This window comes from Crotalus tigris, unplaced genomic scaffold (genome assembly GCF_016545835.1).
Source record: "Crotalus tigris isolate CLP2741 ecotype Arizona unplaced genomic scaffold, ASM1654583v1 scf7180000024302.2721777, whole genome shotgun sequence".
In the NCBI taxonomy this organism is placed as follows: domain Eukaryota; kingdom Metazoa; phylum Chordata; class Lepidosauria; order Squamata; family Viperidae; genus Crotalus; species Crotalus tigris.
This window is the reverse complement of record NW_024100474.1, coordinates 1,950,940-1,978,746: the sequence shown is the minus strand read 5'-3', so window position 1 is coordinate 1,978,746 and position 27,807 is coordinate 1,950,940. Positions and strand designations below refer to the sequence as shown.

Genomic DNA, 27,807 nt, shown 5'->3' with positions numbered 1-27,807 from the left:
CCATCCTAGAAAAGTGGTAGTGGGAGAGGGGAATGAGCTGAACCAATGCCAGCACCGCACAAGCCTGAGCGAGAGATGGCTGGAGCTGCAGGGCTGTCAGGGCTCAGCAGAAGCGCTAGAATCAGCTCTTCTTCGGGACTGTCAGGGCTCAGCTGGAACTCAGCACTGATCCTGGTTCTTCTGCTGAGCCCAGAAGAAGCACCGATCAGCTGGAATGTTGCAGCCTCTTCAGGGTCTTGTGATTTACATTCAGATGCTTGGCAACTGATTCATATTTATGACGGTCTCAGTGTCCCAGGATCATGTGAAGTGACCAAAATCTGCTGCAATCACCCAGCAGACGGGGGGAATAAAAACCAAATAAAAACCCTCACCCTACCCCCGCTGCCAATCCTCAACAGAAATACTCACAACAATGAAAACCTTGGACAGGAGGAAGAGCGCCACCGGGTGGACAAGCAGGTGTCTTGCTCGGCTGTGGCTTGGGCACTTTTTTCCAGTGCCATTGTAACTTCGAACAGTCACTAAGTGAACTGTTGTAAGTCAAGGATTACCTGTACTTCATCACTTTTTTCCCTCTAGCTGTGTATTCCATTTGAGGGTTTCATCCCACCAAGTTTCCATAATGGCAACAATATTATATCTGCCCTCATTTACCTGAAGTTCTAATTCACCCTGTTTATTGCTCATATGCATACTGCTATCTTATGGTGTAGCCATTTAAGATTTCATAGTTAAAGGGAAGCTTTATGCAAAATGGTTCAGAATTATGTCTAATAGCGGATGATATTAATAAGTATTGCATTGTTTTCATTATATATCTTTAGTAGGCAACTTCATTATCAATCTGGCATTTTTAGTCTACTTCTCCACCTAGTTGAATTTATTGTAGCTTTAAAATGTATAATATAAATTATTTTGCTGTGATACCTCTCTGAGGAAATGGAATAAATATACTTGTATTTTAGTGTTTATATTAACAGAGATTCATATAAATTATTCTACATAGATAGGAGAAGCAGATAGACATATAATTAGTAGTCATTTCTAATATAAGGTGGCATTTATCTATCAGTTAATTTACTGGGGTATCCTTATACCAGAAATGTTGAATAGGCTAATTTAGGCTCAAGTAGAAATTGGTGATTGCTGAAACTCTGGTGTTTCTCAGGGATCTTCTTCCTACATGTCTGGATATAAAAGTAATCAGTTCCTCTTTAGAGGAACAGGAACCAAAGTGTGCTGCTCTCGTTTGATGACATCATTAGCACCCATAGCAATGTGCAAACTGCTCCTACAGAATTTCTGAAATATTTTGGCAAAAATTGGTGCTAAGTTATGGCATTCCTTCTGATTTGTAGATTATGTTTTTGGAGAATACTGGTATAATATTTTTATATCTTGGTAGTCTTGGCAATTATGGATCAATAACAGGTTGACTTGGTAAGGAGAAGGCAAAACAAACACAAATAGTCATGTTCATCACCTGTCTTAAAGTCAGGAATTCCCAGCAACCACTCCCTAATTAGCACCGTCAATTTCCATGTATGATTTTTTTTTAAAAGCCCAAATCACCTAGGACTCAAAATTGGGAAAAAAGGATCCAAAACTTGTATATTCTATAAATAGCATTTGAAACATTTTCAGTTTGGAGATTCAAACTGATAGAGAAAGTGTGCATAATAAAACATTTTTTTTTGCCTCATGTAGACTAATTAACACCCTAAATACTTCATTTTTCTTTCCCTTATTTCTTTTTCATTTTTTTTATTTGTCATAAACCTAGTAGAATATGTAGTTCCTTTTCTAATTTTAGAAATAAAAAACAACTTACTTTATGCTGACTAGATCTGAAAGCATCCAAATCAATTTGTAGACCTTTATATATTTGATAACGATATATATAATATATATATCTTGATATAACTGTTGCCCTTTAAATAGCAAGCTGTTATTTTGTTATTAGTAACCATTGCATTCACCTTGATTCAACACTCATAAGAACTTCAAATTAATAATTGGGTTTGGCGTAGGAAGCAAACACCAGGGGATCTATGAGAATGGTTATTATTTAGAGGGAGGGAAGAAAAAGGTTCAACATGCTGATGACAAGTATCATTCACTAGTTAGCTGCATAAAAATAAATTGATTTATTTTAAGTTTGTAAATGGCAAATCTTTGACACTGTTTTTTAAATTTAAAAATAAGATAACAATCCAGAAGGAACTTTTTGTCAGGAAGAAATGTAACATATCCTTCCTCTTCTCTTCAATCCTTTCATTTTCAGCAGAATGGTTGATTTGATGGGTTATAGGTTTGAGCCAATATGGCAAATTCCTTGTTGAGATGGAAATTAAATGTATAATTTGTCCTGCATTAGCAGAAGATGTGCAACAAAAGGTACATTTTGTTCTTAATTTTCTGTATAGCATACTATGAGAAATAATGATAAATCCAAACCTTTACTGTAGGATGGAGTTGGTGTTATTGCTGTCTTTAAATATGTAATACCCATACAGCATATTTCACAAAGAAAGTAAGGGAATTCAGATGAAGCAAGCAAAGGGAAAAATATATGCTTTTAGCTTCAGTCCAATTATAATCAAATCTCTTTTTGCTCTTCCAAAATTCCCATTTTCTGTGAAGCCTGGGCATTAGCCATCATCCAGCTGAAACAAAGCCAAATATATTTGTGTGCATAATATATCTGTGGGTGATTGGTAAGTGATTCCATATTAAAATCACATTCTGTTCATATTACTGGATTTCAATTCTATTTTAGGCATCGTCTCATTCACTTGCTAGAATGTCTAGTCAATTCAGTGCATTGCATACTAGCCAAGTTAATTTAGAGACCATCCTGATATTCTTCAGTACGGAACTAGTGTGTGTGTATACATAAAAGTATATATATTTAGGTATATATAGGTCTTTGGTTATTCGGGTTTTCTCCCGCGTCAAATTGGAAGTGTCTTGGCAATGTTTCAACGAAGTCTCATTCGTCATCTTCAGGCTGGTGTTTTCGGCTTCGTGCTTCTAGGAGCAATGTGTGATCGTAGCTGTTTCTTCCTTTTAACTGCCAGTGGGGGTATGAACTGATTGGATGAGAGCTTGGCTGTGTTCTGATTGGATGGAGGTGTGTTCTGATTGGTTAGGAGCTTGCCTGTGCTCTGATTGGATGGGGGATTGGCTGTGCTCTGATTGATTGGGGGAGTGTTCTGTTTGGGTGGGGGCTTTGTTGTGCTCAGGTTAATCTGAGTTGCAGGGGAATGTGAGATGGTCAGCATTGCTATTGTTTGGCTTCGCGTTCGTGGTCATGCCTCATTTTCATGGTGGGTGTCAATTTGCTTCATGTATGGATTGGAGGGGTGTGTACTATACACACCCACACACAAAACAAACAAATATGTTTTCTCCTGTTTAGTCGTTTCCGACTCTAGTGGCTGATTTCTGTTTCTTAGCCAAAGGAGTCAGCATTTCCAAAGACACTTCTGTGGTCATGTGGCTAGCATGACTACACACCAAAGCACATGGAATGCTGTTAATGTCCCACTGAAGTGGTACCTATTTACAGTATGTACTCGCACTTGCTTGCTTTCAAACTGCTAGTTGGGCAGGAGCTGGGGCAAGTAATGGCGGTGGTCGGATCTCGAACCCTAGCTGTCAGCTTTCCATCCATCTATTATCTATCTGCCTGCCTGTCTGTCTATTCTATTTCTAAAGTGCCCATTTCCTTCAGAGAGGGAGAATTGTTGAGAATACCTTGGATCACAGAAACAACAGATAATTTAACACTAGATGAAGTAAAGCCATACCGTTTGTTTAGAAACGCTAAAAGGTGGAATGGAAACAATTGGAGCACCATTTGAACATTATTGGCATTGGCAAATTCACCACCAGTCAATGCCAAAGGCAGCTTTACTCAAAACAGCTTATATCCTGTGAAGATATCTGTAACACCATCAAACATCTACATCTGCTTGTCCCAAGTCCTGGGGATAAGCAGACAAAAATGCCAAATCCAATTTTAACATCTGGTTGTGCGACAGACATAATTAATAATTATTGATAAGAAATACAAAAATGTTTGGATAATAGAATTGCCAATACCAGAAGCAGCAGAATAGAAGAAGAAAAACCTGGAGTAAATCACAAAATACAAAGACCCGCAAAAAGAAGAATGACTGTGGAAAAGAAAACAAAGATAGTACTAATAGTAATAGAATGCCTTGGGTATCATCCCAAAACAACTGGAGTACCACTTAAACACTATCAGCATTTACAAAACCACCATCAGTCAATTGCAGAAGGTGGCTATACTTCGAACAGCTTACAACCTGTGACGATACTTTTAACAACATCCAACAACATCTCCCTATCACAGGTTCTTGGGAAGGACTCAAAGATGTCAAATCCAATCTAAACATCTGACTGACTATGTGACTAACCATAATATTTACATGGATGATTGAAGCTGTATGAAAAATACCATCTGAAGAAGAATAAATGCTCAACCCTGTTTGTATATACAACTAAGATATTGCAGTAGAGTTTGGACTGCACAAATGTGCCACCTCACTGTTAACAACCAAAAAAAAAAAAAAAAGCATTTATGACTGCTGAATACAAACTTCAACTCACTCTACGCAGTTGAAACAAGCTATTAATTGAATTGAATAAAGAAATAATACTGAGAGCAAGATGAAAACTTAATAAATTATCAACCACTCATCTGAAACACTAGCAACAGTGTAAATCATATCTATTATTAAGAATATACATTTAAAGTATTTAATGATTGTTATTTAATAAAACAATAGGTTTTTTTAAACCTTTATTCCTAATAGTGTAATAGTCAAATGCAACTAAGGAAGAAAGCACATGCTTATAGAATATAGTTCTTCCTTAGATTACATATACTAGCTACTTATTTAATTACATCTTTACCTCTGCAAGTGTTATTAAATCTATGAAAATAAGATTTTTTTTTGATACAGATTGGTATCCAACTGAGAGGCATAAAATATATATTGAAGTCTTAGCTCAATCAAACTGGAGGTCTGTAATTATGCTTTTTAAATAAAGTCTTTCCAGTGTCCTTCACCAAGGCTTGTATAATTAATTTTGAAAGTTGAGAAAGAATTTGATGGTGGTATAAGCTAGTATCCAATCAACCTGTTAAATATTGATTCAAAAACATTGAAAGTAACTCTTCCATGTAGTCTATTGATACTATATTCAGTTATCCATCCTGCACAATCTGGCTTATAAACTGCTTGGAGGCCTTTTATAATACTAGATTACTAATTGGTATTCTAGATGCGCATTCAGAAAACTTAAAAGGAGTGATGGTCTTTGATTGCAGACAAAGCCCTTGATATGGTTTAGTGGAATTTTTTTTTAAAAAAATGAATAAATATGGAACTCCTACTTGTTGTCTATAGGATAAATGTATGTTACTGTAATGCTATTTTGGAACAATTGACCAGTCTTATTAACCAATTACAGTAAATTTTAATAACATACAGAATAAAAGAATACTGTTCAAAATAGTTGTAAAATAATGAGAATTTCCAGCGTTTGCTGCTGGAGCAGCCTTACCCTGTACTAAAATCAACAAATATTCCTGAATAATTGGTGAAAGCTAACTATATTAAAATTGTGTATTCCATTGCAGGAACTGTCTTCCCCTAAGCCTAAATTAAAAACAAACATCCAAGCAACGTGAAATGTGAAACAATGTTAGGTATCACAAAGCATTATTTTGTTTCGGTTTCTAACTCAAATCTTTCAGAGGCTCGTTCCAAGGCATTATTGTGCTGAGATCCCTTGCTCAGTGTATGAAACTAGACTGTTCAGACCTTCTCTGCTCTTTCTCTTGTGTGGGTTCTTTCCTCATTTAGAAAGAAGAGCTATTTACTATTTAAACTACTTTTGTGTTCTGTTGGTTGAAAAAAAACTCCTTTAGTTGGTACACAGCACCAGAGAAATTATCTAGAATGCATAAAGGCACTTCAAATGTATTGGAGATATGAACAAGGGATATGCTTGGTGATATGTAAAAAAACTTTAAAAAATGGGTTCAAGTGCATATATCAAATCAGAGGATTTTGAAGACTAAGACATTCCATGTGCTTCTGCATATAGTCATGCTGGCCACATGACCGGAAGTGTCTTCGGACAGTGCTGGCTCCCTCGGCTAAGGAACAGAGATGACTAATGGACATCTAGAGTCGGACACGATTGGACAGGATTTTTCCTTTTACATTTGATGGATTTATTTATTTAGCATAAGGCAAAAATGTTAAAAAGCACATTTTTAACAATTGTTGAGACAAAGTTTGGAAAGTCATGCAAGAATATTTCAATGCATGATTACCACAGCAAGATTATTAACATGCACACTTGGCATAATCCACTGTAGAGGAATAATTGGCAAAATTAACAGATCTTGCCAAGATGGATAAACTAACTTCTTTGATTAGAGAAAAGATAGTATCTACATTCATTGATGACTGGAAACCCTTTATGGATTTTTTGGATAAAGATAAAAATGAATTTATGATTTATGGTTTTAATAATTAAACGATAAATATGAAAAGAAGGAAATTATGATATAACTTTAGAGAAAAAGATTAAGATATAATTGTATTTGCTGTGAAATATATTGGAAGCCACTTTTGTCAACGCTGCTAACATCAGATGTTCTTGCTTTGACAACAGATGGAAATGCAGCCATTTTATTCTTTTGCTTTTAGAGTTAGTTGATGCAGGGAGGGGGAATGTAGACGAGAGTCCAGTTAGTTATAACAATAATAACTCAGCCATGGGAATCCAAAGTTATTGTGCCCAGAGTTGATAAAGACTTGGCAGGGCTGGAGATGCTTCAAGCTAATTGGGGAATGTGATTTATGACTGTTAATTGGAGGAGGGAATTATGCTTTGTTACTTTGTGCTCAGGGGAGGGGAATTCAGTTTTTGGCTTTAACTATGTAGTGCTGATACTTTGTTTCTCGATTAAAAGATTCTTTAAGGTAAACAATACCTCGAAGTTCTTTTGAAGAGTTTAATCTGTCGGAAACAATGTCTTTATATTTTTCTTTCTAGCTTGCTCCTTTTAAAATTTTCTTTTCTTATTGCACTTATTGCATTCTTTTCTTTCTTTTCCTTTTAAACCTTTTCTGTTTTGATTTAGTTTGTTGTATTCTTATTATTTATATGTAAAATTTATATATAAAAAGAAAAGCATTCCCTTAGAACAGTGGTGTCGAACCTATGGCACGGGTGCCAGAGGCAGCACTCGGAACCCTCTCTGTGGGCACACATACCGTTGTCCCAGCCTTGCCACCACTGCAACCCCCTCCTCTCCCTGGAGGAGAGTTGCCCCTGAGCGTGGCCCACACGGAGCAGTGCAACCAAGGACATGGCAGCCAGGCAGTGTAGACAAGATTGTGCCCTCACGCCTCAACTCGCACAGTTGATGCTGCAGGGGTGGGCAGAGGGCGTGGCCACCATGGCACTGTTGGGATGCCTGGGTGATCGGCGGGCCCTGGAGGCGGTGAGTGGCCCTGCAGGCAGGCAGGGTGGGGCAGAGTGGGGGCGGGGCAGGGGGTGGGGCGGGGGTAGGGCCAGTTTTTGGGCACTCGGTCTCTAAAAGGTTCGCCATCATTGTCTTAGAATATACTTGTAATACAAAAGTAGAAGTATGAAAAATATGAACTTAGTAATCATCCAGAAGTGTAATCAAATATAAAAAGTTTTGAATTATTAGAATGTCTAACTTCAAATGCTGCTCTTAATCTTCAAGTGAAAGGAGGTGCTTGCAGAATAGTAAATATGGACAACATGTGTGGTTTTCATTGCCTGACCTGTGATGACACTTCAATATCATTCACTTCAAAGCAACCCGGAGCCCTTTTTAGTACATGTGAATGCATGGAAAAAGAAGGGCTTACATTCTGAAAGGTTTGAATGATTATAGAGCATATACTTTACAACATCTCTTTCTGTTTAATTTTCTGTTGTAAGAAAAGTGCTGTTCAAATAACTCATGGGAAAGGCATATTAATTATACCTAGTTTGCATGTATGAAATGGCTGTCAAGAGCCCTTTCAGCTGAAGAAAAAAGAAATCAACTTTTTAAAAAGCAGATTCAATTTGTAATCTAGAGATGGAGAAATGCCGTAGGTTTGTTTTATATAGAGGAAGCATCATTCTTACATACAGGAAGGTCACAAATTGGCCTTTTTAGTTTACAAAGTAATCTTGAATGGCAAGAGACAGGAAATAAACTTACTCTGATCCTACTAAAATCTGCCAGTTGATGTAGATAGCACTTGGTAAAACAGGCAGCAGTTTGATTCATTGTAATTCATCTTTATTCTTCTATCTCAAGTATATAATCAATTCTAGTGGTTAATTTCAGCAGAAAATTGCATGATCTTGACTAAGAATTACCATTTCATATTTTTCAGAAAAATTGAAAAATAGAAGTTAAAACTTCACTCAGGAGTGGAGGCAGGGTAGATAGCAAATCAACACTCTGCTCAAAATAGGAAACCCAGAAAGTATTTTAAAATTTTATCACTTCTATATCAGGATTTATAAATGCTATCATCAGAAATAGTGTGTCACCTTAATCAACATTTTTTCTTTGTCTAAAAGAGCAGTAACCAAAGGTTAACTAGATGCCTGTCATATCTAATTGATACTGTAATAGTAATCACAAGCTTTGGATCTAGCTTAGAAAAAGTAAGATATTTTTTTCTTCTGAAACCACACCATTTAAATAATGTGTTAATTTTAGAGGAGGGTTTCTCATTATTTTAATCTTTAAGCTAAGTGATAAATCCCATAACGACACTATAAAGTTCAGTTGCCAGTTGGACAAATCATGTGTAAAATAATAATTTTAAAAAACCTTTAAAAAGCTATTAAATGACCAGGTGAACAGAATATACTTGATTTGGCACCTAAAGCCCAAACATCACATATTTATTTATTTTTTAAAAAATCACTTTTAAAGAAAAATCTGCCTTGAGACTATGATCCAATTTCTTGCTGATTTCTAGTTGCTACAGTTATTTCCTTCTAGGGCAGTGGTTCTCAATCTTTTTATACCGGCGACCCCGGTCATAAGGAGGAGGCGCGCATGCACGGCGCCCCCCGTGCGGCACGCATGCGCGGCGGCGCCCCCTGCGTGGTGCGCATGCGCGCCGCCCCCATGCGCCGCCCCCATGCGCCGCCCCCTGCGCATGCGGGGCAGCACCCCCTGCACCGGCCGAGAAAAAAATGGCGGATCGCGTTGTTTGGCGACCCCTGTGAAATGGTCGTTCGACCCCAAATGGGGTCGCGACCCACAGGTTGAGAACCGCTGTTCTAGGGGTACTAAAGGGAAATCATAGTAGCCAAGAAAATATTTTTGATATAAGAAGTTTTGCATGAAGTTAAGCAAATATAGGTACGGGGTGAGCTCTCTAACCAGGGAACATAACTGGTTTTATTGAGGTGTTACAAGTTCTTATGATGCTATCTTATATGAATGCTACAGCTCTGTGCATAGAACTATTCATCTGGCTCTGATGCGAATGGAAAAAATTGCTATGATAGGCTTAGTGCATAGACATAACAGTAACTAGGAATAGTTTTTCAAGCAGAAATGCCCAGGTGGACTATGTATCCTGCAGTGCACAGAGATCTGCATCAGCAATACAAACTTGCTATTTTTCTAGAGGAGCAGTTTATCCCTGCTGCAATTAAATTGTTTGCAACTAAAACCCAAGCACAGTCACTACACGGAGCTCATATATGACTATATAACAGTATGAACAGCCTCCCAGAGTCACCTTGTGGGGGAGATGGGCAGCACAAAAAATTAATAAATAAAAATAAAATAATCACATTCCTGGAAAACTTTGATCCAAAAGATACTGAACTTGTATGGTTTCTCCAATGATGCCATCTTAGCTTTAGAGTTAATCAAGTTAGATCAATAGAGGTAGTCCTCAACTTACAACAGTTCATTTAGTGATCGTTCAAAGTTACAACGGCACTGAAAAAAGTGGCTTATGACCATTTTTCACACTTATGACCATTGCACCATCCCCTATGGTCATGTGGTTTACATTCGGATGCTTGACATCTGATTCATATTTATGATGGCTGCAGTGTCCCAGGGTCACGTGATCCCCTTTTGTGACTTTTGGACAAGCAAAGTCAATGGGGAAGCCAGATTCATTTAACAACCATGTTACTAATTTAACGACTGCAGTGATTCACTTAACAAATGTGGTAAGGAAAATTATAAAATGCAGCAAAACTCACCTAACAAATATCTCACTTAACAACATAAATTCTGGGCTCAATTGTGGTCGTAGGTCGATGAGTACCTGTACTAAGAATCTTAGATATAGAAGGTCAGGAATTGCTACTTTCACTCACAATATAATTCCTAATAACCAAGTTTTAGTGACTAAACCAACCTCATGTTTATATCATATCACAGTTCTCAAATTAAGGAGAGTTTTATCTTTAGCTTGATTTAATGTGCTCCCCATAGCTGACCTGGAAGGGAAATATAGGAAAACCCCATAGGGAACCTGACACTGCCTCTGTGATATAGGTATAAAACCCACAGCTCATGTTCTTCTGTATTGCCAGTTCTAAAGGGACATTTGCCACCAGTTGATTATCTCTCTTTTATTTAAATTTCCAAGGCACTTTGATAGCTTTTATCTGTTAAATATCAAAATATATTTATTTCTCTTAAAGTAACAAACTTTTACTATATTATGTGTAAGCTTTGCCCACAAATGGTTGCTAATAGTTCTTGTGGTTAGGAGATAATTTTGTGTTCCCATTTTACTGATTGTATTTTTATTGATCAGTGATCGGGGAAAAAAAAACCTATTTGTGTATCTGGAGAACATGGAGGAAGCTATTTTTTTCTATTAAAGGAATTGCATCATTCAGTGTATGTCTGCTTCTCCTGATTTTATCAAGCCATGTTCAGTTTTTGTTTTTATTGCTTATGGTTTTTGTGCAGATTGTTTTATTCTTTTATAATTGTGTTGATTTTATTTTATTCTTTATGTAAGCTGCCGAGAGTCTCTGGATTGCAGTGGTGTAGAAAATATATAACTAAATATGTCAATCAGCTTTCTTAACTTGAGTATCCAAGGCAGCATGGTCTGTTGCTGAAAATTCCACAAGTTAAATCAATATATCTGAGAGTGCTTAGATTGCCAAAGACTGGTGTAAATATTTCAGATATTTTGATATATGTCTGTATATCTTTGCGTTTTCATTTTCTTTTCCTTCAGAATTGTCTTCAGTGTCTTTTGAGGAGCTGTTACAAATGAGAAACCAAGTTGGGATGAAGGCTTATCAGCAAATGACATCTAAGAAAAGGCCACCAGATGTCACAGAAACAAAGAAGAGGCCGTGTTTGAGCAAAAACAGGTAAACACAATTTCTGCTTTGTGAAGTCTATAATACTTTAAATGATGAACATACTTGAGATTGCATTGTATGTCATGTTTCGATTTAGTGCAAAGCTTAGGAATTTTAAATTTACCTTTCAGGATCTATACATGTATAATCTCTTCACCCTAGAAAGGAGTGTACAAGGATTAGCTTTCTCAGCTGGGTGGAACCTGTAAAGATCTAAAAGCTACCCTGATTTGTGGGGGTGGGCCTAATATAAGCTCTTCTCCAAAAATAAGCCCAAATTAGGACCTCACCCACTCTATCCCACTTGGCTGCAGCAATGGGACAGGAGGCTGTGCAACACATCACACCACTGCCACCACAACAAGGCCAGGCAGGTGGGGGAGCGGGTGGAGCTGCCCTACATGCCCTGCACCTGCTTCCTTCAGCCCCCCCCCTCTGACCAGGCCATTCCTTGCTCCCTTTCACTACCCTCCTGAGCCGAACTGCCATGCTGCTGTATGGAGGATGGGCAGGGTAGTCCTGGTCACCCTTCACTGTTTCAGAGCCAGGCGGGAGTGATGATGAAAGACTCTACTGCCACTGTGTGCCACTGGATGGGGTTTCTTCATGCTCTGACCCACAGATCATCTGCACGGCAACAGATAGAGACTAAAAAAAATTCAGTCAGAACTTCTAACTTCTCGTGGAAAAAAAAAAAAGATCTCGCAAAGTTGGAAGGTCTGACTGAACTTTTTTTAGTCTCATGAACTCTGTTTCCCTGAAGTAGGAGAGAAACGCGCTGGAGCTGGAAAATAGGTTAGTGTTGAATTTTTTGCTTTTGGGAAGAGGTAGGAACTGGCAATGGTGCGCCAAGCTCTATAGCAGCACCAGGAGGAGAAGCGGCAGGAAACAGCTGTCATTTCCAGAACGGAGAAGGGAGACACGGGGCGATGCAGGGCAGCAAGCAAGTGCTCTTCTCTGCTCTGCATCGTGCACAGAACTGTTCCCCTCCCCGTTCTCCGTTGTCTCCAGTGTCAGCGACGGAGGGCTGACAGAAGGAGGCAGCAGGGGAGGCTTGCGCTGCCCAGTCACGATGCGAGCCATGGGAGAGTTGGTGGAGGAAAAGGAGGTGGCTGCTGCCGGGCAGATGATCTGTGGGATGAAGCGCGAAGAAAGCCCCTCCAGTAGTGCACAGTGGCAGCAGAGCCTTTCACCATCACTCCTGTCTGGCTCCAAAATGGCGAAGGGCGACCAGGCCTACCCTACCCATCCTCCATATGGTAGCATGGCAGTCTGGCTCAGGAGAGGAGTGAAAGGGAGCAAGGAATGGCCTAGCTGGGGGTGGGGCCTGAAGGAAGCAGGGGCAGCTCCACCCCCTCCCCCCCTGCCTCGCCTCGTTGTGGTAGTGGTGCGATGCGCCACATGGCCTCTTGCAGCAAGTGGTTGCAGCAGAAGTGGGCCAGCAGCCATACTGGCCAGATGGGGCTGTTGGTGCCACCGCCGTGAAGTGAGGCAGGTGTCACAGAAAATATAAGACACCACCTGAAAATAAGACCTAATGCCTCTTTTGGAGGCAAAAATAATATAAGACTAGGTCTTACTTTCGAGGAAACACGGTAGATTATCAGATAAGTGGTTAATAAGTACACAATATTTGCAACAGAGGTCAATGTTCAGGCCACCAAGCAAGCAAGGAAAACCTACTCCTACGGTGAGGAGTACACATTACATATGGTTCAAATACTTTCCTTTAGGACCTGTCAAATAGGGAGGAGGGAGATTTGTCCCTAGATGGGAATAAAATCCAAAATCACATCTCAAATCTATTAGGCTTTTCTACAGAGCAGAATTCCCCAGCTGTTTGGGAAAGTGCAAGACTGAAGGAACTAAATGAACTAGAATGTCTAAGCTTTACAAGTTCCTTGTTGGACCCATTACTAGCAATGGTTTCCCACTACAGATAGTCCCCAACTTACAATCACAATTGGGACCAGAATTTCCATTGCATAGCAAGGTGGTTGTTAAGTGAATCACATCCAATTTTACAGCCTTTTTTGTCACTGTTGTTAAGCAAATCACTGCAGTTAAGTGAACCATGCTGTCGCTAAACAAATCCAACTTCTCCCATTGACTTTGCTTGACGGAATATGACTAAGAAGGTTGCAGTTGGTGATCACATGACAGAACACTGCAACTGTAATTTTAAACAGTCACTAAACAAATGATTGTAAGTCGAGGATTACCTGTAGCTATTTACTGTCTTATGCCTTCCATTCCCTGACACTTTTAACAAAATCTTCAGAGCAGAGTAGAAGTTTCTCAAGGCAATGAGAAAATGAAAATTCTTCCATCTTGTTTCTCAGTACCTTCTCACAGTTAATCCTAGACCTAATTAAGACTTCATAGTGGATACTCACATGATAACTCTGGTCTTGGGAGTAATAGTAAATGAAGACAGGGAAGACATCCTAGACCAGTGATGGCGAACCTTTTAGAGACCGAGTGCCCAAACTGCAACCCAAAACCCACTTATTTATAGCTGGGTGCCAGGTGGGCCTAGCCCACTGGATGGGCGTGGCTGTGGTGGTCATGACAGATTGGGTGGGTGTGGACAAGGTGGGCATGATCACCTCAATGTTGCTTGTGGGGAGGGATGCCTGGGGGGGCTGGGCAAGGTTGGGGGAGATCCAGGGGGTCTCTGGCAGGTGGGGCGGTGGGCAGGAGGCTCGTCCTGCGGGGTGAGGTGAGACAAGGCAGGGCAGGGGTGCCATTGTCACAGGGCAAGATGAGGCAGGGGCCTAGCGGCTGCTGCCTGACACCATCGGCTTCTTCACACAGAGGCCAGTGAGCACATGGGTGCTGGGATGCATCCAGCCATGTGGGACCTTGGCGAGATAGCAGGCGGCTGGTTGAAGAGGGACGGTTGCCATCTCCGGGGCATGGTGCGCATGCCGACAGAGAGGGCTCTGAGTGCCGCCTCTGACACGCGTGTCATAGGTTCGCCACCACTGCCCTAGACAGTCTTGGAGACAGAGAATCTGCAATTAAGTGTTCGCAAGGTTCCAGCTATGGCCACAAGGGCTTTCCTTGCCATGTTCATCTTCATTAAGCTTCAGTCCTGTGGGGCTAACAGCTATTCCAATTCATCCCTCGTCTAGAAAATAGGGAGCCTACGTAAGGCATGAACAAGCTAGCCAAGTCTCTGCCTTAATGGCAGATGCTGGTGAAAATAGTATGCAATTCTCAGCCAATAACACTATAGTTAACATAACAATTTAAGACAACTGTAGCTGATGAACTGGAAAGTACACTAAATTAAAATCAGTCTACATATCAGGCCCATTCAGGGGTAGCAAACTATTCAGACAGGCCCTAGATAATGTCCTAATTGAGACTAATGATTAAAAGAAAGCTACTCTCCTAACCAACACAAAAAAAATGAAGCAAAAAATAGCAGGAATCAGACTACACCAAACATTTCTTTCAATTTTTACAGTACTCAAGAAAAATAATTGAGCCACAAGGAATACAGCTCATCCTGAAGGAACCCCAAATGATTTCAATAGTCTTAATCCCAATGACGAGGAAAAAACTTTTCTCACTGCAAGATGGGAGGTGCAAACAACTATCCTCCATATGCATGGGAGTCTAATGGAATTCACCTATCAGTAGACTCATATCATACGAAATGCACAGAACTTAAAGAGGGCTACACCATAGAATTCACCAGCCCTAGATTACTTCACCCTATCTTCCAAGTCCAAAGGGACCAAATGCCATCTAACTCTAAATATTTAATTGTCCACAAGAGGAACAAATAATGACACAAGATCTTGGGCATGAAATAAACCAAATAGCCCAAGTGCCGGATAGAAACTCTGTGATACTGTGAAGTGTTTCCAAAAAAAGATGCTCTGGACTTATACATGCAGAATCAATTCATCCCACAGCATGTTCCTGAGATGTAGTTATTAAGACACCCATTATTTTTTCAAGGCCTCTCTATTCAGCCTGTTTCAGCTTCCAGAGCATTCACAAAGATGATGGTGACTATTGTAGGTCAGATTCCAGGAAATACGTATATATATACTTACCTCCATAACCTGTCAATAAAATTATCTTTGATTATTCAAAGGATCCTGGTGTAGACATTTCAAGGAGCTGGGCTTTTTGATCAATAGACTAGAGCATCCTTCAATCAGCAATTACACTAGCTGGTCACTGTTCTGGACAACAAGCTGAAAAAGGCTTAATCTTCCTACAAAAGAGAGAAAACAGATCATTCAGCAGCCAGCTATATCAGTTCTTCAAATCAGCCATTTGAATCTCGAGGGTTTTGGCAGTAGAGAGCTAAATGATCATCTATATACAGTAGTCTTAGTATCATGGGCAACGATGCATTTTTGTCCCTTCAGTGGGTATTCCTTCTCCTCAAAATCTATCTGTCTAAAGATCCCACAGATGCTTTGCAAATTTAGTGAAGCTGAGGAGTTTCCTCAGGGAGATCCTAGTCAGGAGAAGTTACATGTATATCTAAACAACTAAAGCAACTAAGCAACTAAAACAATTAAAGGTCTGGAGATTAAAACATATGAAGAACGGCTGCAGGACTTGGGTTTGGCTAGCCGCTAGTCTAAAGAAAAAAAGAAATGGGTGACATGATAGCAGTATTCCAGTATTTGAGGGGCTGCTACAAAGAAGAGAGCACCAGAGGACAAGAAACAATGGTTGGAAACTGATCAAGGAGAGAGGCAACCTGAAATTAAGGAGAAACTTCCTAACAGCGAGGACAATTAACCAGTGCAATAGCTTGCCTTCAGAAATCATGGGCGCTTCATCACTGGAGGCTTTTAAGAAGACCTAGACAGTCACTTGTCTGAAATGGTGTAGGTTCTGTTTGAGCAAGGGGCTGGACTAGAAGACCTCTAAGGTCCCTTCCAGCTCCTATTCTATTCTATTCTATTCTATTCTATTCTATTCTATTCTAGTCAGACAGATTCAGTTAACAACTGGGTTACTAACTTATGGACTGCAGTGATTCACAGCAACTGCGGCAAGAAAGGTTGTAAAATGGGGCAAAATCACTTAACAAATGTTTCACTTAACAACAGAAATTTGGGGGTCAATTATAGTTGTAAGTCAAGGACTACCTGTATTAGACTTACCATAAAGATTTATTTTCTACAGCAGAGGCAAGGCATCCTGACTATCCATTATTATTTTGAAAAGGGGGGAAAGATACCTATGGCACAATCATATATAGTTCACAGATAATTCACTTACATATATATACACATATCTTTTGGATATCTTTGTCTGAGTTTTCTTTATGACTTGAACTAAATCTCCCTAGTGAAAAACACCGAATCTAAGCCCTGCTTCTGGAGCGAATGGAAGAGAGATACCTACTGGAACAAGGATTTTTCAAAATATGCTGATTGAAAAAATAGATCTAAGAACCCTTAATCAAGAGGCAAGGCATGAGTGATAGAAAATTGGCAATAAAATGAAAAATAAAGTGTTTATTATAAAATGCAAAATTAACCTTTGCTTTTATAAAACAAAATAACAAACCTTTGAATTTAATAAAGATTGCGTTATTAATTCCCAAGTGGCCCAGTTGGGTTTAATTTTAAGCTGGTGTGCACAAGATGCCACCTTGATGATTAAGCTGGCCTCTTGCAGACACACACCTGAATACACACAAATACGGATTGCAAAATGGGAAGCGAAGAAGGAGAGACTGACCAAAATCGCTCTTGGGTCAAGTTAGAAACACCTGGATTTCTAGCTCTACTTTTAGCTGTCTTGGACTGATGAGGAAATTGTTTGTTGGAGTTTGGAGGCAGGCAAGAAGTTCAGTTTTGTGCTTGTCCAGGTAGGAAAAGAGAACAGTGGAATGAAGGAAAAAGGCAGTCAGCAACTGCTTCACAAACCGTTTACAAATGATAGTGATGACAAATACTGGTGACATGCAGTCAATGAGAGGAAAAGAGCAGATGTTTGAGTGTGTCCAGCATCACTGAATTTGAGAGTTCTTTTCCCACTTAGTCCTTTCAGGAACCCATTCAAGTCCCTATAAATTCTGTGGAACTCAGTTAAAAAAAAAAAAAACCTCCCCAGAGCACGTCTGTGCTTTGTTGTTAAGAATGGATTTCACACAAAGTCCAATGTGCTACTATCCTTTATGACTTAATGCCCTCTAAAGCATTGATGCCTCCTAAATGCATATTTTCCTGAGAGTGCAACATCAGGAGATGTTTTGACTTCTTTAAAGATTTGGGAGCAGGTGCTGCAAACATTTTATCCATGCAAAAGCTTTCCTCCTAAATGTATGGAAGTCAAACTTACTTGTTTTGAATCTTGAGTGTAGTTTATATAACTGTCAACTGTGTCCTTTGAGTGTAATGTTTTCTGCAAAAAAAATTACTTAAATGACTATGAATTCTGATCTAAACATGTTTACTAGGGAGCCACATTAAAAAAGAAATCTCTCGCTAAATTTGAAAATCTGCCCTTCAATCAGAGGAGTCGCTTCTGTTTGAAATTTTCATTCCCTTGTCAGTAATGAGTAGTATCCCCATAATGAGTTACAGATTTTGCCTTTCACTTCTAAGAAAAATGAAATCTTCTCAAGAGATAATGCAGATAGAAAGAAAAAGGAACGATAAAAGCTTGTAATTAGATTCACAATGTGAATGCTTTTTATTAGTGTTTTTGTCTGCTCAATACACTGATTGTATTAATTAATTTGCCACAGAGAGTGGAATTACTGAAATACAATCAGTCTATTAGAATCTAACTATGCCGATAGAATTAAAATACGTCCTTCAATTTTCATATTTATATGCTATTATACTTATATTAACAGAACAACTAAAGAATAAATGAATGCGGTGGTATCTAAAACAATAGGGCAAGACCAAGAATTAGTCTGTAGTGTCTGCAAAACTTGTCCCCATAGGAAATTAATAGAGTTGAAATGATCCCTTGCTTCACTCCCTCAGTTTCCTTGCCTAGGGAGATGTTGCCAAGGATCAGATATATATGCTTCCAGGGAAAGGTAGTATCTGACTAGGAATCTTATTTGGCTAAGGACAGCATAGGGGTTCCCTTTGCTTTCCTTTGATAAGGAGCACTGGAAGATGGGATATGATTAGATGAAGTGCATTGGTCATCTGAATTCATTTTTCCCCTCTGAAGTATGCTGTAAGTCACAGATGCATAATCTGCTGCTTCAGAGCTGCATTTGATGTCCTCAAAACTTAGGTGGGACACCTAGAGATCTCAAAAAGGTAGTACCGAATTCTATTTTTAGTACATCAGAAAGTGAAAATAGTTTAGTAGGGAGGAATCATATTAATTGTATTTAATTAAATCTAAATCTAAATGAAATGAAATCCTAATCCTATTACCAATTTTGCAGTGTGCCATCCAAGGCCTGAAAAACTGTCAGGAAAATTTATTGCATTGTTTGGGTTGTGGGTTAGTAAAAGTGATTGGAGTTTACTATACAGTAAATTTGTAGGGTTTGTAAGTTTACTACATAGTAAGTTTTGAAAGCTCACTAGAATTTACTATATAGAACATGCTTAACTTTACATATGTAATTTATGTGGTGAAACTAATTTTAATCAACAGTGAAAAAAATTAGGAATCCATGTCCTTATTTCTTAAGACAATATAATTGTGTTATGAATGAAAAAAGGAAAATTAAATCATTCCCTTTTGACAATGACAGGGAAATTCAAATTCAGCAGATAAACTATCATCTCAAAAATGTTTTGAGATTTTGGTAGATTGTATGCGTGCATTTGAATGTAATGATTAATCAATAATCAGTTAAAAGGAAGGCCATCTGTAGACTATTGATATGTAGCAAGAGGTTTAGAAAACTGATATACACTAATTGAATATACAGCTATTCTAAGAAAATTACTAACAGAGTTGTAACTATAACAGGTGATATCTTCTGAAGCCAGCAAGCCTCTTGATGTCAAATATACCTGAAGATATTAAAGTCAGACTTACATTAATGGACATTTCTGTTTAATCTCTCCTCCTAGAGTTTTAAGGGACTGGGTATATTCTTCCTTTAAAGCTAGATTTTATTTATTTAAAATATATTTGTCATGCTCTTTAGTAAATAGAGCCCTAGGTTACCCAAAACAAGGCAACCCATGCTTTTAAACTTAATTTTTAAAATTGGAAAGGATAGAAGAAAAAAGCAATTCTGAAGTTCTTGTAATGGCCAGCAGGAAAGGAAGACGACTGCTCACACTTTAAAAAACTAGATTTATCAATTTTTGTAGAAGTAACCTTGAAGAGCTAGTCTTCCTGGAAATGGCTGTAATGTAGCCAGAGGTTGTTAGTTTTGTATCTTGCAGTCTTAAATTCTGAGATATTATTAGATTTTTCAAGTGTCTCCTTTCTGCAAGGTTCAGGAAATTCCAGCTGACAACCCCAGGGACTAGATGGCTTATAGGACAATTTGTTTTAAAGTTCTTCATGAAGGAGAAGATAGGCTTAGTTGATGAGAAGTGATTTCAGTACTGTGGATGCAGCAAGTCCTAAAAGCATATTGAAGGATATAGTTAGTTTTCCTTTATTAGTCACAGAGTCTTGCCAGCTTTGCCTAAGCTAGAAACTTCTTTGCAAAGCACAGCTGTGTGAGCTTGGAGGAAGCTGTCTGGGCTTATTAGGTTACATCAGGCCACTGACTAACAGAACAATTCTTATCTGATCAATACAAAGCTGCCTCTGTGAAACACATTCTTAGAGAAGCCTGTATACTCTGGTTATTCAATCCTTCTAAAGCCTAATGAATGGAAGACGTTTGGCTCATAAAAACAATTGCAAGCATATATTTTGTGTCCTGATGGCATCCATTGATATTTATTGTGTTCAGAGAAGTAGTTTTAAGGATCAAGCCACAAATTTGTAAAATTCCATGAATCTTTCTTCCACAAAAAAGATTGTGTTTATTTTCCTGTTCTGCAGGCCTTTGGAAACTTCAGCCAAACTGCCAGTACCTTTTTTGCGGCAAGTCGTGCCTGTTAAGAAAAAGGTGGGTATTCTTGTGTTGGAACACACAAAACAGAACTTTGTAATTAAAAAAAAGAATGAGCGATAAATATACTGGGAGAATATTTGAATATTTGAGCATGAAACGTATTTGGAATGTAATGAAATGAATAACTTTGGTTTCAATATTTGAGGAGCTTTTTAATTTCAAAAGCAAAATGCTGAAGAAGATGAAATGAGGGAAAGGAATATGACCAATCTGGTATCGTGCCCCCAAAACATGGGCTTCCTAGAACGCACAAATATTTTTTGACATTGCGGAGATGCTAGTATTGATCCTATTTCCTCCTCCACAGGTGTCCCGAGATCCTCGTTTTGATGACCTCTCTGGGGAATATAAGCCAGAAGTGTTTGAAAAAACATATAGTTTCTTAAATGATGTGAGGAAGAAGGAAAAAGAGGTAATAATGTAACAGTGTCCTGCGTTTCTTCCTTCAGAATGAAAACAGATCTCCATAGAGAGTTGGTGTTCTCTTATTTTGCAGGTTATTCAGAAGCAACTGAAGAAAAGCCAAAATGTGGAAGAGCAGAACAAATTGCAGCAGCTCCTTAAGCGAATGGTGAGTTGGTGCCAAAGAGAATTTAAACAGCCAGTTTACCCTTCTGAAGTGCAGGCAACTGGCAGAAACAAAGCTATAGAGAGAATTGATCATAAAACCATGAGGCGAGTGAAATCGCAGAGAGGAAAAATGCAACTTTTTTGTTTCTTGCCCTTCTTTGTTCCTTAGACACAACAGGAAGAAGCACAGAGAAAGTACCAGAAAAAGAGAGAAAATTCCCTGGCATTCAAGAGGCAGCAAAGAGAGTTGGCCAAGCAAGGAAAGAAGCCCTTCTTCCTAAAGAAATGTAAGCTTTCCCCACATAGGATAATAGCTGCTCTACTGACCTTGACCTTAATATGGTCCCCTTCCTCTATTAATAGTAAATAGTAGGAGACCTATTTGTACTAGTTGATTTGTACAAATTGAAGAATAAGGACTTTATTTGTGTGTATCTTCATCATCATCACCAAGTCAGTGGAGCCCTTGATGTCATCTGTTAAAAAGGCCGGATGGATGGTAGCACTGTTTCTGCTGCAAAGAGCGTATGAGCGTTGCATCCAACATCCCTGCACTGGCAGCATTTACTTTCTCTAAATTATTGAATTATTCTCTAAATTACTAAATTATTCTCAACATTTTGAACTTATAACATTTCGCTTAGTGACTCTTCGAAGTTACAATGGCACTGAAAAAAGTTCCCCCCAAGCCACAGCCAAGCAAGACACCTGCCTGCCCACCCGGGGCGTTCTTCCTCCTGTCTGAGGTTTTCATTGTTGTGAGCATTTCTGTTGAGGATTGGCTGCGGGGGTGGGGTGAGGGGGGTTTGGTTTTTATTCCCCCCATCTGCTGGGTGGTTGCAGCAGGTTTTGGTCACTCCACATGACCCTGGGACACTGTGACTGTCATAAATATGAATCAGTTGCCAAGCATCTGAATGTAAATCACAAGACCCTGGAGATGCTGCAACATTCCAGCTGATCGGCGCTTCTTCTGGGCTCAGCAAAAGTGCCAGAATTAGTGCCGAGCTCCAGCTGATTGGTGCTTCTTCAGGGCTCAGTAGAAGCACCAGGATCAGCTGGAGCCTGGCGCTGATCCTGGCACTTCCACTAAGCCCTGACAGCCCTGAAGAAGCACCGATCAGCTGGAGTCTGGCACTGATCCTGGTGCTTCCACTGAGCCCTGACAGCCCTGCAGCTCCAGCCATCTCTCGCTCAGGCATGTGCGGTGCTGCCACCGGTTCAGCTCATTCCCTTCCCCCGCTATCACTTTTCTAAGATGGTTGCGTACCACCTGCCAGGTGCCAATGTACCACAGGTGGTACCCATACCACTGGCTGAAAAGCCCTGGTTTAGGATAGCCACTGCCAGTACTTAAATTTAAGTTTTTCTATGGTATTTTCATAGCAATTAGTTACTAATACCTGTATCACATGATTTATAGGACCAGGTTGAAAGATTATGTTGGCAGGCAAACACAGTGAAGGGGAAATCAAGCTTAGGTTATAGAAAATAATTGTTTTGGGTATTATGAACACTTACGAATTAAGACTTCCTTCTTGACATCTACAGCTGAAATGCAGAAAATGGAACTTGCTGAGAAATACAAACAACTGAAGAAAAGTGGGAAGCTGGAGAGTTTCCTGAACAAGAAGAGGAAAAGGAATGCTGCTAAGGATAAAAGGAAACTCCCTTTTCGGAAGGATAGCTAATGTCTGCCTAAACCCCCCACCCCCCCACAGGTTCCTACTTTGCCATTTATACAGGCAACTCTATGAAAGAAGATGACCTCTTGTGTGTTACCAGACAATGAAGGCGAATAGCCAGGAATCATCCCACAGTTCAAGATACTCTGCCAAGTAATTTATGTCTGCTGAAAAAAATGATTGTTGTGCAAAATTATGTTGTTCCAATTTCACAAGGACCTCTTAAACTTTGAAAAAGGAATCTTTTTAGCAATTAAATTTCCTGCTGCTTGTTCTTCTTTTCCTATCCTATCAATCTGATCTCATTCCCCTCTGCTTCTCCCAAAACTGTTCTTCCTCCTTCTAGTCTATTTTTTCTACTGTGTGTAGGCTTGGCATTCACCTACCGTTTTTAAGAATTGCTTTCCTGGAGAGCACTCTTACTTTCCTGCAGCTACCCATTAGTCCTGCTTGATTGTGATTCCAGCTGTTTTATTTGCAGAGCTTAACAGAATAACAATAACTGATGCTTAACAGAATTTCCCAGTGAACAGCAGCACTGCGCAAGCTAGAATTTTCATTTAAGCACTATTTGCAGTATTGCAGATGGAAGAATTGCAAACAGCATATTGAATTCTAGCCTTGGCATATATATGTATATTTTCCAGCTTCTTACACTTTGGTTAGGGACAACAGGTTTTTTTGTAATATGAATGCATTTACTTTTACCGCTGAAGTGGACTATCAACTGTCCATGTTTTTAGCGGGTTTTTAGAAAATGTGTGTAAACATAAAGAGTATTATTACAGTACAACATTGACAATTTTCATTTTGACTGAGTTTGCTGTATCACCAATCAGCATCACGGTTTCACTGGGTGTATTTTAAAATAAATTTGTTATTTTTATAAAGTAAATATTTTATATAGGAATAATAGATAAATCATCCTAGCAATATCTCATGATCAAATAAAAGTTTTACCATTTTTAAATGTTCTAGTTGTGGTTAGACATGGTACGTGCTCTTTCTTGAACTAATTTGGATGTTTAGAGCATAAAGTCCATCTCCTGCATTACATAACTGAGGCATGTTGTAAGTTTTGTCTCATTAACAGTGATCTAGACAAAGGATCCTCCATCTTCTTATAGAGTGACTGAAATGCATTTGATCAACTAAACCAGAGTTTCCCAACCTTTTGGGGTTGGCAGCCCGGAGCGGGGGGGGGAAGGGGAGAAAGAAGGGGTGGTTTTGTGGGAGGATGAACGCATGCGTGCACATGCGCACATGAACACCCATTGCCTGCACAAGCGCGGCCATGAACACTTGCGATGCTCGTGCAAGTGGGTGCGTGAATACTCGTGCAAGTGGGGCCGTGAATGCCCACAACACTCGCGGCAATGCAGAAGTTGGGTTGTGCGTGCATGCACACATGTGCGCAGCAGCCAGCCACTCACGCAGCCCGGTGGCCAATTGGGGACCCCTGAACTAAACCACTAAAACAGAACAATCCCTATAGGTACCACCTAATGTATCCTTAAAAGGAAAGCAGAAGTGCCAAGTTGGTTTGTTTCTATAGTATTTTCTTTTCAACAGCCAGATTTCTCTTCTGGGTATATTTGCAAACTTCCTGAGGAGTTTTACATAGTAGGCTGACTATGCTAGAATAAAATTAGCTGTTTTGGTATATGCTCATGAAAATGTATGACACAGATATAGATAACAAAGTTTATTCAGTGAAAAACATATGTGATTAAAGCAGACACTGGGAATTATAAAAAAACAATGAGAACCTTTGTGCCCAAGGAAAAGAGGTAGTTAGGAAAAGAGGGATGTACTAAATATACCTGCTGCATGTTGCAAACAAAAAGGAAGCAGTAGTGCAGTAAATTAAATGTAGAGATTCAAACCTGATTCCATTCTGAGTGCTAAGAAAACCCTTAATAATTTACTCTTTTTTTCTTCCAAGTTTGCCAATGACTTTTGAATGGATGCAATTTCAGTTTCTTAAAGGCTTCAAATTGACATTTAAACAGCCAATAATCTGAAAACGAAGTCTTCTCCATTTGTTACAAAAAGCAACTTCAAAAGTCCTCTGCAAATGGATTTATTTCTTATTTCAAATATTTATTAGTCACTTTACAGATAATAGCTCTCAGGATACCATTCAGTTTTTATTAAATGAAACCTGTGGAAATTATCAAAATACCTTAAAAATCAAAGAAAACAAAAAACAACAAAGAAAAAATGTTTAAAAATCTTAAAAACCAGAGTTATTTTAAAAAGCATTCATATTTCTCTGAAAAGTACCTTTCAAACCACATTTCAATATTGTTTCTTCTATTATGTCCAATCCTCCTCGAGTGCTTGAAGAATATGTTAACATCTAATTTCCCTGGATTTGAACAATTTCCCAGACATTGCAAGACGCCTGGTTTGATCTTTTATTCTTCTAACAAAGCCAGTCTTCCATTTCTCCCAGATCATTATAATGAAGACCATCCCTCATATAGTTTTAGTTGTTTTATCCATTCTCTAGGGAGCACAAGTGGAAATACCACTAGATCTTTTTCTTCTGTCAGTTGTCTTATGTTTTTAAATAATGAAAATATTTTCCTGTGTAAATTACAGAACAAATTTACAATATAAATAGGAATACTAAAGAAGAGAAAAACAAAACTACTTTGTGTGAAGACAAATCATTGGATATCTGGCTCAAATATTTACAAGTGTCCTATTTTATATATTGTAATGGGGTCCATCTGCACCACTCCCTCAGATTCCCTGTTATTCCTGGGTCACAGGTTGGGAATTATTGCTTTGGGTCTATTGGGCTATAACTTATATCAACTGTGTACAACAGCAGTTCTGGTTGGAAATGATCAAACATCCCTACAAGACACCAACCTTTAGGGAGGTTGTGATGGTCCTTGCTTCAATGAACTTGTTTTTATGTTACAGATGAGGGTTGAGGCCCAATGTCTTGGATTATATTGAATGAGCTTTGGGTGAAGCAACTTTAGAAATAAAGATTTCTGAATAGGTCTAATATTCATCAGGAAAGTTTATGGGGTAAATTGCAGAGTAAAGCCTATTGAGATTATTGGAGGGTAATCTTAGGTGTATGTGGGATTGCAGCTTAAACTGTATCCTTTATTTATCTATTTTCAAAATTTACATGACTTGTATACTGATCCTAGGCAGCTCATAACAATGAATAAAAACAAGGATAAAAGCAAAAACACCCTTTATGCAGGCACTAGACCAAACAACCTCACAGCTGAATCCCCATCCTAGCCGCCCAATGTCTGGGGGAACAGCCAGGTGTTCATGGTCTTCCAAAAGAGCAATAAAGTAGGGATCTTTCAGATTATAGGGCTCTTAGTCTGGAGACCAGGAAAGGAATAAATGCAAACTATATATATTTTATTATATAAAATAAAAGTGCAAGAGTTTCAGCTTGTGATGCTAGAATATACATTTGTGGCCATTATTTAGTTCGCTACTATCTAAGGATGACCAGGAAGAAGCTATATTTCCATCTGGAAGAGAACTATTTATTGGGTTAAATTCCCAGTCGCATTGACCGAATTTTGTTTATATATGTCTCTGCTTGGTCATAGTTACATAGAAATGAAAAAAATCCTTAAACAGTCAAACGTCTGCTGTCGTACTCCCGAGTTTCAAATTAAGAAGTCTTATTAAAATTAGGAGAAGACCATAGAAATAATAGGAGACAGCATACAAAGAAACTAGAGAAGGCCAACCTGTCTCCATCTCCCAACTTTTTTTTAACTGAAAAAAAAAAAATTCCCAAAGTGGCAAACTAAAAGTAAGAGCAATTCTCGACCACCCCATTTGGGATGTGTTTGTAGGTATTCTTTTAAATTTGTTCATCAAAAACACTAATCCCCCAAACTCTGCCCACATACCATCACCATATCAATTCAGGCTCCAATTGTTTTTCTTTTTCTTTTTTAAGAACTCTGTATGCCTACCCTTGGTCTAAATAATTTATACAATTTTGAATCTTAAAAGGATCCTAGCTAGATGGCAGCACACACCCATCCTTGCTTGATCTTCAAAAACTGAATGGGGCAAGTCCCCTTCAGTACTTGGACCAGAGTCACCAAAAGTATCAAGGTTATAGGCTAGATTGTGAAGTCAAAAATCATCCTGGAAAAAAATAATGGAGAACAAATTTTAAGAAGCTGCACAAACATTCCTTGAAGTCATCAGAAGCTGAAGTCAACTTAAAGGAGTCTTTATGTTTTACGGGTAGTCCTCAACTTACAACAGTTTGTTTAGTGATCATTCAAAGTTATAACAGCACGGAAAAAAATGATTTATGACCGTTTTCCAAAGTTATGACCTTTGCAGCATCCCTATGATCGTGTGATCAAAATGTGAATACTTGGAAATTGGTTCATATTTATAACCGTTACAGTGTCCTGGGGTCATGTGATCCCCTTTTGTGACCTTCTGACATGCAAAGTCAACTGGGTTACTAACTTATCAACAGCAGTGATTCACTTAACAACTGTGGCAAGAAAGGTCTTAAGATGGGGCAAAACTCACTTAACAAATGTCTCATTTAACCACAGAAATTTGGGACTCAGTTGTGGCCATAAATTGAGAACTACCTGTATTAAATGAAGCAAGAATTGTATTTATATAATAGACAATCTTTTATAAGGGGAAAATATTATGTTTGTAAAATTAGGGGACAGGATTGAATGAAGACCTGGATTCTTCAACCACATGTCACCCATATAGCTTGTATATGGAATACCTCTTGAGGCGGAATTTTGACATTTGAAAAATAGCAGGATCAGAACCTACACAAAAACTTTCAGGGAAGTGGGTCATTTTGGTTTCTAGCAGTCCAGGAAGGGTAGCTATAAGAAGTGCAAACTCTGATGTCTTATTACACATTGACCCGGGGATATGTGAAGTTCTGCCTGTATTGATGGAAGATAGACGACAGACAATATATTTTGTAAGGGGAAATCTAGGCCATTATGCCAGTTGTATTAGATAAAAGACAGGAATTTTATACTCCAATATTTCTCA

General features: G+C 38.8%; 1 protein-coding gene across 3 annotated transcripts in view; it reads left to right on the top strand.

Annotated features, from left to right (window-relative positions):
- Positions 1–23,728, top strand: part of RRP36 (ribosomal RNA processing 36) — a 38,686-nt gene extending 14,958 nt beyond the window's left edge. For all 3 annotated transcript variants that reach the window (XM_039324508.1, XM_039324509.1, XM_039324510.1), the window contains exons 3-8: positions 11,322–11,460; positions 20,431–20,497; positions 20,811–20,915; positions 21,000–21,074; positions 21,243–21,360; positions 22,625–23,728. In XM_039324508.1, the coding sequence (XP_039180442.1) occupies positions 11,322–11,460; positions 20,431–20,497; positions 20,811–20,915; positions 21,000–21,074; positions 21,243–21,360; positions 22,625–22,764 (644 nt within the window). In that variant the 3' untranslated portion in view covers positions 22,765–23,728. The remainder of the gene's footprint in view (positions 1–11,321; positions 11,461–20,430; positions 20,498–20,810; positions 20,916–20,999; positions 21,075–21,242; positions 21,361–22,624) is intronic.
- Positions 23,729–27,807: the final 4,079 nt, after the last annotated feature.